This window comes from Eleutherodactylus coqui, chromosome 1 (assembly GCF_035609145.1).
Source record: "Eleutherodactylus coqui strain aEleCoq1 chromosome 1, aEleCoq1.hap1, whole genome shotgun sequence".
In the NCBI taxonomy this organism is placed as follows: domain Eukaryota; kingdom Metazoa; phylum Chordata; class Amphibia; order Anura; family Eleutherodactylidae; genus Eleutherodactylus; species Eleutherodactylus coqui.
The window spans coordinates 190,122,520-190,135,968 of NC_089837.1; the positions used below are offsets into that span (position 1 = coordinate 190,122,520).

General features: G+C 40.8%; 1 protein-coding gene across 1 annotated transcript in view; it reads left to right on the plus strand.

Annotated features, from left to right (window-relative positions):
- The window catches only part of LOC136572709 (uncharacterized), a 346,665-nt gene that overhangs the window by 11,896 nt on the left and 321,320 nt on the right, over positions 1-13,449 (plus strand). Inside the window, exons 2-4 of the mRNA XM_066573580.1 lie at positions 2,331-2,485; positions 9,888-10,133; positions 11,923-12,074. Of these exons, the coding sequence (XP_066429677.1) occupies positions 2,331-2,485; positions 9,888-10,133; positions 11,923-12,074 (553 nt within the window). The remainder of the gene's footprint in view (positions 1-2,330; positions 2,486-9,887; positions 10,134-11,922; positions 12,075-13,449) is intronic.

Sequence of the window (13,449 nt, forward strand, 5' to 3'; positions counted from 1 at the left end):
GGGTAAGAGGGCACAGACATGTTGGGATCAATAGCATTTAGATAAATAGCAGGGGAAACTGACCATAACAGTACATAATCAGTCCAGTGACAAGGAATGTGAAATCACTCTTTCAGACCTGCAAACAAGGAAGATGAAACAATACCTCTGCAGCGCCACCTATTGGATGGCAGCATTCCTTCAAATCAAAGTATGAATTTTTACCAAGTTTTTAAAACAATGATTGAGAATAGCACCCCTTCTGGGTACTCTCCTTGGGGAGAGACGATGCCATCCCCCGACCCACTCAACCCCCCAGGTGTCTCTACAAACCCCCTGGGTGCTCTCCTTAAGAACACCTTTCTTGACCTCCTTCAGACCTTTCATATTCTCCACTGATGCAAGAACCCAGAGGCTCATTCCAATCTTAAGGGTATAGAAAATGGCCATAAAGCTATACTCCCAAATTCTTCTGTGACGCTGTGACTTCCATTTTGTATCTGTGGCCACAAAAATGTCTTGTCACAGGTTATTCAGTCTTTCCCTCTCTAATTGTGTGGTGATGAGACCTCATCCTGGCTTTCAGTTTTTGTCCTGTTTTCCCGATATAAAGCCCCCCAACAGGACATTCACTGCACAGGATCAGGTACACAACATCGGACGTGGAACATGTGAATGTCCCCGGGACCTTATAGTCCTCCTGTGTGTTGGGGATCCATATCCTGTCCGTGGTCAGTACATGTGAGCAGGTCTTACAGCTCCTTACATTACAGGGATAAGTTCCTTTTTGTGTGTCAGAGGGCAATGCACACCTGATTATAAGGTTCCTCAGAGTTGGAGGCTGCCTGTAGCATAGGAGGGGAGGGTCCGAGAATATGGTTTTCAGACGGTCATCCTTGTGTAGGGTATGATGCAGATTCTTTGCAGTTTTCCTTAGTACCTCTAGCTGTGAATTGTAGGTCACTACTAGAGACACGTGTCCATTTTTTACTTTCTCCGTTTCTTTCTTTCTACTCTCTTGGAGTACTTGATTTCTCGGTATCCTGGTGGCTTTGGTGATTTGGTCATCAATTGAGGTAAGATAGTAGCCCTGATTTAAAAATGTCTTTTTGTGATTGTGTAAATGTTCCTCTTTGTCCGTTTGTATCTGATGGCCTGGCTGTAGTCTTTCTCTGTATATTGGAGTAGTTGATTCCTGGATATCCTGGTGGCTCTAGTGATTTGGTCTGTGCCCTCTTACCCTCTGTTTCTGTTATTTATCTAGTGCAAATTAAGTTCACCATGTTCCTGCCCTCCCACATGATCATGTGTATTTATTAAATACGTCGTTAGATTTGTTCCATTATGCCTGAGGAAGGACCCTTTGAGATCTGAAAGCTCACTATAACATCATGTATTTTTGGTAGCGATTAAAAGGCATCATATCCACAAGATTACTTGATTTCTCTTACTGAGAATAATCACATCTAGCATGGTAAGGATCCTGCTTTTAGTGCTTGTAACCACAAACAGTTAGAAGTCGGCACTATGTAGTTAGGTAGAGTAGTAGAATATTTACCTAAATAAGGTATTCCACTGTATTCCCCCCCCCTCCCCCCCCCCCCCCCCCCCCGGCTATAACTAGGATTTCACACACCTCATCTGCTATAAACTGTATGTTACATATTTCTTCCCCTCCTATCAATAGTGTCAAAGTCCCGTCAGGCTTCCTGACTGATAGATTCTGCAAAAGTCATTTTGCATTGCAGTGTATTGGAGTGCACTGCAAGCATAGAAAATAAACAGTTAAAATTGTTTAATAATATGATTTTGCAAAAATTATTTTATGAAAAAATACATATTTAAAAAGTCAGCAAAGGTGACCATAGCCTTTAAGCTGGAAAACCTTGGTTCCTTGGATCTTTTATGCTGCATAAATGATGAGCGATGAGCTCATCTCTCATCGTTCAGTTTAAATAGCCACCGTTCAGTAGTGAACGGCCGCTGTGTTAGCTCAATGGAGAGGGGTCGGGGAGTGAGAGGAGAGAAATCTCCTGCACTGCCTCGCCCCCCTGCTGACCGCTCCGTGAGCGAGACAGCTCTGCTAGTGCCTGTGCAAAGAACGAAGTAACATAGGGACGAGTTTTGAGCATTGTTTGCCCGACATTCGTCCAGTGTAAATGGACCTTTAACTTTACAGGTGATCAGTGTATGCTTCCAGCATATTAGATGAATTATGACACACTGGGCCTCATTTTAAAAAAATCTAAAATTGCCATTCTTCTCAAACCTATTATTAATGTCACTGTCCTTTTCTTCCAATCTTCTCTATGGAATGTTATTGTCCGCTAAAATCCTTTTTTTCTACTCAGCTGGAGGACACCAAGCCATCTTTGTTATAGTAGAAGCTAGTGACAAAACAAATCCATTAACCTGGAAATTCTCTGTCAAGTGTGATCTCCAAAATTTGGATAATGTGAACTTAAAGGCATCTTTTACAACATTGCTGTACTTTCTACGCCTTGAGGTAAGTGCAATGATATTAGTCACCGAGACAGAAAAAATTCCCTAAAGGGAAGTAAGTGTATCACCGAGGGAACCACTAAATAATACGTAAAATATAACTTTTATTACTACAAAATTAAAATATTAAAGATAAGAGCGTGGTCGAATCTTTGATAAGTATAGTGCCTATAGTGACCACATGGCACCCTATATTAAGATATGCTCCTTGGATAAATAGGAAAATTCATAAATTGCACTGACATATGTAGGTAACACGGTGTAAATACCACTATCAATGATATCTTAGTGTGTATACACCTTGTACATGTATCCCCAGCTTAGTGCAATACCTTACTTCAATCTCATACACCAATAATGGGATAATTTGTGTCCAATATGTGAAAGAGGTAACAATAAATAGCACACCATAGGGTGACAGGGTAAATTAGATGAACCCTTATAGTCACTCAATTCCAATATATCTATGGTCTTCTATTACATTCCCAATTGCCAAACACTCTATTAGGTCATATGTACCAAACGATAGTAAGTGATGTATAGTCACAAACGCCGTGTTACGTGTAGGCAACGAAAGGACGTGTATGCTGTTTTTTCCTTATAGAGATATATTCATGTACCAATTGTACCAACCATGGAATCCATCATTAAAGGTGTGAGTGATTCAATATTGGGGTTTGAGCAGAGCAATTATCCAAGGTGTCAGTTCACTAAACCTTAGATCACTGACAGTACTGATACATTATGCTGCTTATGAGTGCTTATACTATTTTTATTTTTATTATTTTATTTTCATCAGTAAAGCACTGTGTAGTTATAACAGTGATAACCTAAAGTCATGTCCCTATAATTATACGGACAGACTGGGTCAATCTTACTGTTTAACAATCACTTTAGAAGAACTGTCATGTATAAGGCAGGACTGGTTTGTGGTCCTGATATGCCTTAATGACCAATCTCCTCAAAACTACGCCTTATACTTGATCGCATCATAGATAATTTAGCCCATCAAATGCATTATAGTATGCGGACCTCGGCTTTCTGCCTATTGAAGGTCGCTTTATTAAGTGCTAGATCACATAAGCCACCATCAACGCGTTTCAACAGCTCCTATATTTAAGCTGTATCATCAGGATGGTATTAAGCACAGCAATCACAAAATGGATTGCATGAAGAAAAACTGGCTAAGTATTAGTGCAGTCATTGATGTTTAAGACCACACCACTAAAAAATTTGGCTAAGTCTTGGTGCAGTTCTTGATGTATAAGACTGCACCACTAGAAAAATTGGCTAAGTACTTGTGCAATCATTGATGACTAAGACCGCACTATGAAGCTATGTAGCAGAGTGAACAAAGTGAACAGCCTGTCAGGCTGAGCACAAATGAGCAGCAATGGTCAGTAGCCCGTTGACAGGGCTTTTAAAGACCAAACCACGCCTTCCTGTGTGGAGGGCTCGTCCCCGCTAAGCCAATCAGCTTGATGTATCATCCGGCTCCGTTTAACCGAGATCTCGCGATAGTTGAGATCCCGCGCATGCGCAGACCCGCAGCGGCATCAGGATACAATGCCAGACCTGCGCACGTAGTGCACAGGACAATACGGGGCATAGAACAGCCCAGAACAGGACAATGTCTATTTAGGTGTTAGGTAAATAAAGCTTTTAGGAAATGGACACGATGTATAAAGAATGTATGCCATATATTGTGTGAAAGAAGGTAAGCATGATAAAGGACTAGTTACAGTGCAACATGAATACTAACCGTTGGCGACATATAGGTGGAATATACTTAGATATTATATCTATACCACGAATCCATAACTCTGATATCCACTAAGATCATATTACAGCATGGAATAATGTGCATATGGATATTATATGCAACAGACAATGACAGCATACAATCAGGTGTATAAACACAACACGTATATGGAAATGACACTTATGAAACCACCATAAGTGTCAATGATGAATGTAGAGAACTGACATAGCTGTCATTTAGTAGATCAATCATAGCTAATCCCACTATAAGAGACACTGGTTAGCTAATAGATATATGTGCAATAAAAAGAGGATATAGAGATATAGAGGCCAAATAGACGGTATTACAAATTTCAGTCGTCCAATTAAATAAGGGCAGCGAATGATAATTAATCTAGCACTTAATAAAGCGACCTTCAATAGGCAGAAAGCCGAGGTCCGCATACTATAATGCATTTGATGGGCTAAATTATCTATGATGCGATCAAGTATAAGGCGTAGTTTTGAGGAGATTGGTCATTAAGGCATATCAGGACCACAAACCAGTCCTGCCTTATACATGACAGTTCTTCTAAAGTGATTGTTAAACAGTAAGATTGACCCAGTCTGTCCGTATAATTATAGGGACATGACTTTAGGTTATCACTGTTATAACTACACAGTGCTTTACTGATGAAAATAAAATAATAAAAATATAAATAGTATAAGCACTCATAAGCAGCATAATGTATCAGTACTGTCAGTGATCTAAGGTTTAGTGAACTGACACCTTGGATAATTGCTCTGCTCAAACCCCAATATTGAATCACTCACACCTTTAATGATGGATTCCATGGTTGGTACAATTGGTACATGAATATATCTCTATAAGGAAAAAACAGCATACACGTCCTTTCGTTGCCTACACGTAACACGGCGTTTGTGACTATACATCACTTACTATCGTTTGGTACATATGACCTAATAGAGTGTTTGGCAATTGGGAATGTAATAGAAGACCATAGATATATTGGAATTGAGTGACTATAAGGGTTCATCTAATTTACCCTGTCACCCTATGGTGTGCTATTTATTGTTACCTCTTTCACATATTGGACACAAATTATCCCATTATTGGTGTATGAGATTGAAGTAAGGTATTGCACTAAGCTGGGGATACATGTACAAGGTGTATACACACTAAGATATCATTGATAGTGGTATTTACACCGTGTTACCTACATATGTCAGTGCAATTTATGAATTTTCCTATTTATCCAAGGAGCATATCTTAATATAGGGTGCCATGTGGTCACTATAGGCACTATAATTATCAAAAATTCGACCACGCTCTTATCTTTAATATTTTAATTTTGTAGTAATAAAAGTTATATTTTACGTATTATTTAGTGGTTCCCTCGGTGATACAAGTGCAATGATATTACATGATAAATTTGTCACTTAAAAAGTAGGAGTTACATTTCATATTTAAAAAGGTATTCCCAATTTAAAGGTTCATTAGAATGTGGGTTCCTTGGCTCCATTTGTAACAATAGCCTCGTAGACTTAACTGGGAGAAAGCCACTCACATGCTGCAATACTTCTCAATTTAGTATTCGCCTGGGTGGAGCAACCACCGATCTCCTTGTTTGGTAGGGGACAACTCCTTTTTTCTAATAGGTGGGGTTCCACCGTTTCCCATCTATCAGATATTTATATTCATAATAAATGTAAAAATTACTCAATTTACAGGCATTTTTGTAGATGGTTTAGATGTGTGCTGAAACTTCCACCCAGAAACCCTGCCTGAACCCAGCCTACAAGTGCTGACATCTTTAAACTTTATTCGTTCTGCTAGAGAACTCATTTATTTCCCAAATATAACCTCTTGATGACTATGAGATATTTACATTTAATTATAATTATTTGGCAACTAGGCCATTAACCAGGGAGCCTTCAGCTACCCATTGGCTCCCATGATGTGATTGCCAGGTGCTAATGCATTAACATGGCAGTCCGGGATCTAGTAAAGCTATAGGCCTGCCTTGCATTCAAGCCTATTAAGCCTTGGTACATTGCAATATATTAACCAAGGAATCGCATGTTCAAGTCAACTAGTGGTACTAAAAAAAGAACCATAAAAGTTTTTACAAATAAAAAAAATTAAACTATGAAAAGTTCCAGAAACCCCTATTTTTCCTTTTTTACATTAAGAGTAAAAAAAACCATAATTGATATTGCTTATTTTGTAAAAGTCCAAAGGTAGTTCAGGTATATTCAGGGAAACAAACCATAGTTGCCAAGTTTTTAGGAAAAACTCCATTTTGTCTTCTCTCGACAGTTTTTCATATAGCATCATTCTTGAACCTCTAGCTACAATCGGGTTAATTAAAAAGGTGGGTGAGAGCTATTGGGAGGCAATGTATATTCTGTATATGCTGTTGATTATTCAACCCCGTGGGTTTGTCGGCCAGGAGGCAAGAGGAATAGGAATGGTTTGCCTAGGGCTCTGGATATGAGGTTAGTCACCTGCCTCCAAAGAGACCTCACTGCCAGGCATGTCTGCCAGATATGAAAGGTAGTCCCCGAAGAGTTACAGCCTCTGAAACAATTTTGTGAAGTACTTGGGGAGTACTGTGGATTATTGAGGGGACTAGATATGTTCTATGAAGTATTTTTAATGATGTTTTAGCGATGTTTACCTGATGGCTGCCTTTTGATATCAAAGTGCAGCAGTGTTGCCATTGAGGTAGGGAGAGGAAAATATTTAGATCTGATTCCCAGCGTAGCATGAATGGGAGCTTGATTCATATGGGTATATAGGGAGGATATCACACCAGACTGAAGGGGGAATCATATACATAGCCTCTCAAAACCAGGGTTTTTTGCTGTGGGGGTGTTGTTGTTTATTAGGGTTCGGATGAAGCTATATACTTGTAACAGTTCTAACCAGAGATGTCCTGGGATGGAGTATTGATCTATGAGTTGTTGTGGTGTAAGAAGTTTGCAATGTGGCATGTAATGGTGGAGTAAAGTTAGGCCTCCATTTTGTTTTCTTGGGAACCGCTTTTTTATGGGATGATGGGTAGCAAAGGGGGAAGATTTGACATCAGTGAGATCTTGAATTTGCATCTCCTCCAGATGAGAACGTGATGGTATGTTAGTGGTGATAGGTGTTGGATGGCTGAAGTCTTTTATCCCAAAAAATGGCTTTGAGATAGGTTGGGACTATAAGAGATGTTCCTATTTCTAGCCATAAAGGAGCCCTTAGGCCAGACAGGAGGGGGATTTGTGACAATTGGGCTGCCAAGAAATATTTTCGCAGATTAGGGACTGATAGACCTCCGACCCCTTTATGGAAGTGCATAACTTTTTGTTTGATGCAGGGTCTCTTATTCTTCCATATAAAGTGGAAGATTGCCTGTTGCATTTCCTTTGGTCAGCGGTGGAAACAAAAGGTGTCCATAGCCTTTAAAGCCCCATTTACCTGTAACGATTATCATTCAAAATTCGTTCAAACTATGGCATTTGAGCGAAAATCGTTGTCTTTAAATGCTGCTATCGTTTACTCTTTGGCTGAACCTTGATTTTTAGGTGAGCATAAAATCCATCATTCAGCCGGAGAGTAGATAACACAGACCGCACGCTGTGTTCTGCATTTGAGCAGCTGATTAAATTGCATCCATGCAGACAGCTCATACGAGAACAATGGAGCTGATTGCAGAGCTCAGACCACCTGCTGTGTTCTGCAAGCAGCTCCAGGAGGCTCATTTACATGCAAATGAAGCTGATAAAGTACTAATGGACATTAGTGTCCATTAGCCCTTTATGCCAAATGATCACTAGAACTGTCAATCTTTCAACTGTTTGAAAGATTGTCTTTGCATGTAAATGAGCCTTAACCGTTCTCTCTTGTAAAAGACCATTTACAATTTTGCAATTTTTAGTATGTCTTTCATTTATTGAACTAGCTAAATCCTTTTCTGTCTTCTTTATAACAAAGTGGAGTTTATCCTTGTTCCACTTTTATAAGACTAATTGATATTGCTTCTTTTGTAAAAGTCCGAACTATTATAGTATCAAATTACTTATCTTTGCAAAGTAAACAATGTAAAAAAAATAAAAGGACAATAGGTCAAAAAGACAATAATTTTTCATTTTTATCTATTCTATAACAAATTGGGGTTTATCTTTGTTCCATTTTTATAGGACTAACTTTATTTTTACCCACTTTTAGCATTTTTTTAGTGTATAAGTCTGACAAAAAAGGATAATTTTTCACATATTTATCATGTTATTTTGTAATATCATTAAAAGGGTTTTCCAGGGAGAATACTACTGATGACCTATCCTCAGGATAGGTCATCAAAAGTTGATCGGCTAGGGTCCGTTGCTCGGGACCCCAACGATCAGCTGAGCGGGCGCATGCTGTCAGCGCCACAAATACACAGAGGCCGGAGCGGAAGCAGCGGCAGTCTCTCCGCCGACCTCCGGCCGACCGCCGGCCAGCGCTTGTAACTGCAGGCACGACTCGCGTTGATTTCAGTTACAAGTGCCGGCTACTATATGGAGGTCGGCACGGAGGCTTTCCTTGCTTCAGCTCTGACCTCTGTGTATTTGTGGTGCTGACAGCATGCTCAGCTGATCAGTCGGGGCCCCGAGCGATGGACCCCAGTCGATCAACTATTGATAAACTATCCTTAGGATAGGTCATCAGTAGTATTCTCCTTGGAAAACCCCTTCAAGTTGTACCATGATAAAGTCTCAAAAATAGGGTTCAATTTCACTGATGGTCATTTTGACATATTAGACATACCATTATAGGTGGCTGGATAATGTCAGGACTCCATGGTAGCCCTAGACTTAGGCGTCATGTCCACAGCAAAAAAAAGCGTGGGTGTGGGAAAACAACCGCAGCATGCTCCATTTTTGTGTGGTTTTCCCGCACGGACGGCTCCCGCGGCTTCCATTGAAGCTAATGGAAGCCGCCTGGATCCGCGGTACAGACGCAGCTGTCGCTCTGACCATGCAGTAGGACCGCGGGAAAGCAGGAGTTTAAAAAAAAAGACGACACAAGTATGCGCCCGGCACGCCGTCGGCTTCCTGAGCACATCCGCCGTGCAGAAGAAAGAAGACCCGGCCTGCACAGAGGAGAGCCCCGCAGCGTCCGAACAGGTTAGTATATTGTAATTTCTGGCCTCATATTTGCGGGCCAAATGGAATCTGCTGCAGGATTATGCACTGGGAAATCGTGCAGGCCCGTGAACATGAGGCCAAAGTTTTTATTCTTTACTGTAACCAGAGGCCATTATAGATACAATGCATCCTCTAATGTGACATTTGTCATTATTAGAGCTGATCTGGGTCTGCCAAGACTCGGCAGCCATAGCTTAGAGGGCAACTAATGATCATGTGTCTTATTACATGATTGGTTACTGTACAATACTGCTTACTGTATTGTATACACAGTGCTCACTGAATGCATTCTCTTGTACCTCACAGACAGATTTTTAGTTCTGTGACTATATTTTTATGTTCAGTCTCACACTGTTTAGCATTGTTTAGAGATATTGGACTCTCATGGTCAATAAGAGGTTATTCCATATGTGGTGGTGGTAAGACATTTAATATACATGATCACTGCTACTTTTATTTATTTTGTTCAGATAAATCATGATGTTGATGGTGCTTTAATGGAGAAAGAAATACTGTGCGGTGAGATAAAAGAAAACCCAGTGGAGAGTTTTAGATGTTTACTAAATGAATTATACATCCCACTTCTGCGTGCCCAAAAAGACTGGGGCTTGTGCAGCCAGGAGAATGTTGCTAGTTTTCTTTCGGGCCTGGAAAAATATGTTTCATGTATTGATGAAGCAACCACCATTAATGATTTGGAAAAACACCATATCACCGTAAGTAAAGACAGCAACCAAAAATAAACGATTTGCTCAGTTTGGGACAACCCATTGTCTACTACATGGTGTAAGGGTACCTTTACATGAAGCAACTATCCTTCAAATAGTTGTTCGAAAAAGTCGTTGAAGCATACAAATGACAGTCGTTCATTTTCTTTTGGCTTCTTCACACGGATGTATTCGCGTACATTTTTTCTGTGCGCAACACGCTGAGAATAGAACCCACTGATTTCAGAGGGTTCGTTCTCATTTCCTTCTTAGAAGCCTATGGGACACGAAATGCACAACGGGATGTATAAAATACAATGCAAAACCACAGAGACGGGAACACATAGGGATCTTATTAGGCAAAGTAGCCTTTTAAATTATAGTGGGGGGGTTGTCCCACGCCCATGTCAAAATGCCTTGCAAGCACAAAAAGTACAGTAAAATACGCTGATAGGCATGCAAAAACTGCCTCATTCATGCCGAAAATGTATTGCCCTTTTGAAGCCACCTTTTAACACAGAGCAATGATTGCTCATTAGTTGTTTGCCAAGATATCATTCATGGAAGAGATCTCCATGCAAATTCATTCGCAAGTCATTCAAACGACTGTGATTTTACACTGGACGACTTTTGATCAACCACCTTTTTTTTTGTAAGCTGAAACAAAGTGATTAATGACTTACTTGTCATCCTGTTGGTGGCTGTGCTTACACTGAACAACTTTTGTTTGAATTTGCTCTTTCAAGTAATTGTTTGGCCGACTGTTGCCCCGGCTAAAGTTACCTTTGCACTTTCAAAAGAAATGCACAAAGACTTTTTATCCAAAACTATTCTACACAATTTTCGTATGATTTGACGTATGATATCATGTATTTCATTCTGCATGTAGGAGTGTAATGAGTTAGATGAAATATTTTACACCTTTTTAACCCCCTAACGGCCAAGCGTGGTAAACATACGGTACTAGGTTCTAGGCTTAATCCCTGCTGTTAACAGACGTATGGAGTGGGATTAAAGCCTCTGCTCCTGCCACCGAGCAGGAGAAGGTTGGGTACTCAGCTGTAAAAAACATAGCTGAGAATCCAGAGAAGGGAGAAGTGTTTTTTAACTGCTTTTGCCTTCTCCTTTCCCAGGTACATAACGCTCAATGAGTGCTATGTACTAAAAAGTGAAAGTGGAAGTGTTTATTCCACTACACAACCCGAATAGAGCAGTAAAACCACCACATGGGTAAAATCCCTAAAAGGTGTCTGGTCCTTTAGGTACAAAACAGCCTGGTCCTTCAGGGGTTAAAGAGCACTTGTCACAGTATATAATCAGTGGAGATTGTTGCATAACTCTACAGTCACTGCCTTTCTGATTCTATCCCTGCTTTTTATCCTTTTCATACTTGCCTTTTTTTGTCTTAATCGGCTCATCTTAGCTCTGGCTCCGAGTACTGTCAATGTGTCAAGTGGGCAGTCCTTACTGCTCACTGTCAGTGTGTTACATCACCCATTAGGTGTGAGCAGTGATGACCTCCCACTTGACACATTGATAGTGTTGGGAGTTGGACTTAAGAAGAGCCCGCTTGGGTAAGGGAAGGTGAGTATGAAAAATAAAAACCTGGATAGAGTCAGTGGGACAACAGCTGCTGGATGCCTGCTGATTCTACCCCATGACAAGTCCTCTTTAAGGAGTAGAGAGATTGATCAGTAAGGTCCGCAGACAGAAGGGTTTTGTCGCTTTGTTGTCATTTCATCCTATTGGTACTTCAAAACATTTCATATCTGTTCCTGGTAAATGTTTCATGTTGCAGATTTTGAAGAGACCACAGAATATTGTCAGTCCTGACTTTCTACTACAGAGATCTGCTGTCCTGGACCCAGAGATAGTTAGTTTAAATGAAACCCTTGTTTCTGACTGGATAAAAGCCATTGATCAGGTTTTGATGGAAGCCATTGATGAAAGGTAATATTGTTTAAGAAGTAGAAGTAGAGGATTGAGGAACTTCGCCCCAATAAGAGGGCGGCCCAGCGGTCTTCGGAACTGGGCCCTAGCTGAACCTAGGAGCCACGAAACAGAACAGGACGCATTCACATGCCACATGACAGGGACTGAACCACAGGACACACAGAGCCAGAATACACAGCATACAGCAGCCAAAATGCAAACACTAGTAACAGATGATAAGCTGAATATAAATACCAGGTATTAGTTGACATTTTGTACAAAACATGAAAGCTAGCGGGCCACTTCACGGCTCCTGGTTATACCGCTAGTCCCCACACTAACCAGGAGTCCCGGAGAACCGGACACCGTTCACACAGAACGCTGCAACAGGACAGGACACAAATCGCAGGTCATATAGCAAGCTGACACAAAACTGACAGAAAATAAACGTACAAACGGACATGAACCAGCAGGTCGCAGATGACACAGCAAGCTTGCAACAGGACAGACAACCAGGGCACGGACTCTACTGGCACAGACTCTCGAACACAGGTGAAACTCACAGCAAGTCTATGTGTCCTCATACCAGTGGGGATAGACAGTCAGCCACAGAGCTGACATAGGGGGCTGTGTCAGGGATCCACCAATTGACACACTGGAAGCAGAGACACAGACCTACTTGCAAACACAGATCAGAGTGGAAACAAGCTGAACATGACTGATAACAAGTTACAGAACACAGAAGTAACATGACTGCTCACCGTGGGACCCAGCCAGACTGACCAGGAGCTGGGTTTATATGTGAGCACAGATCCAGGAGATTGGCTAGCAGGAAGTACCACACCCAGCCAGCTCAATTAACACTCAACCACCTGTAGCTGTGCTGCTAAGAGTACATAGTACAACAGATCCCAGCAACACATCCTGACAGCAAGATGTCACCAATGGCCAGAGCCAGAGACATCAATCTGCCCTCAAGGATGCGTCTTCATAGTATGGAGTTGGGGGAAAAAAACAAACTAGAAAGGGAGATGTAATCACAGAATAATTAAATTAAATACATGGAAGTCAAAAACCTACAAGTTTTTCAAGAAGGACTACAATTAAAACGTAACCCTTGTTATAAACATTAAAATATTCCCATAATATAATATGCAGTACAAAGGAAAAAAAGGTCAGACTAGCCCTGTACTGACCATATAAAGAAGCCCTTTCTAATAAAAATGGGATAACCTCCCCAATAAGGGCAATTCCAACAGCAACATCCTATTACCATCCTGTTATGTCCCATTATCAGGATGTGGAAAGGATCTGTTATTCAGATAAATACAGATTTTAATATATGCCTGTCAAATGATAAAGGAGATGCCTCATATCTAGAGATGAGGGAGCG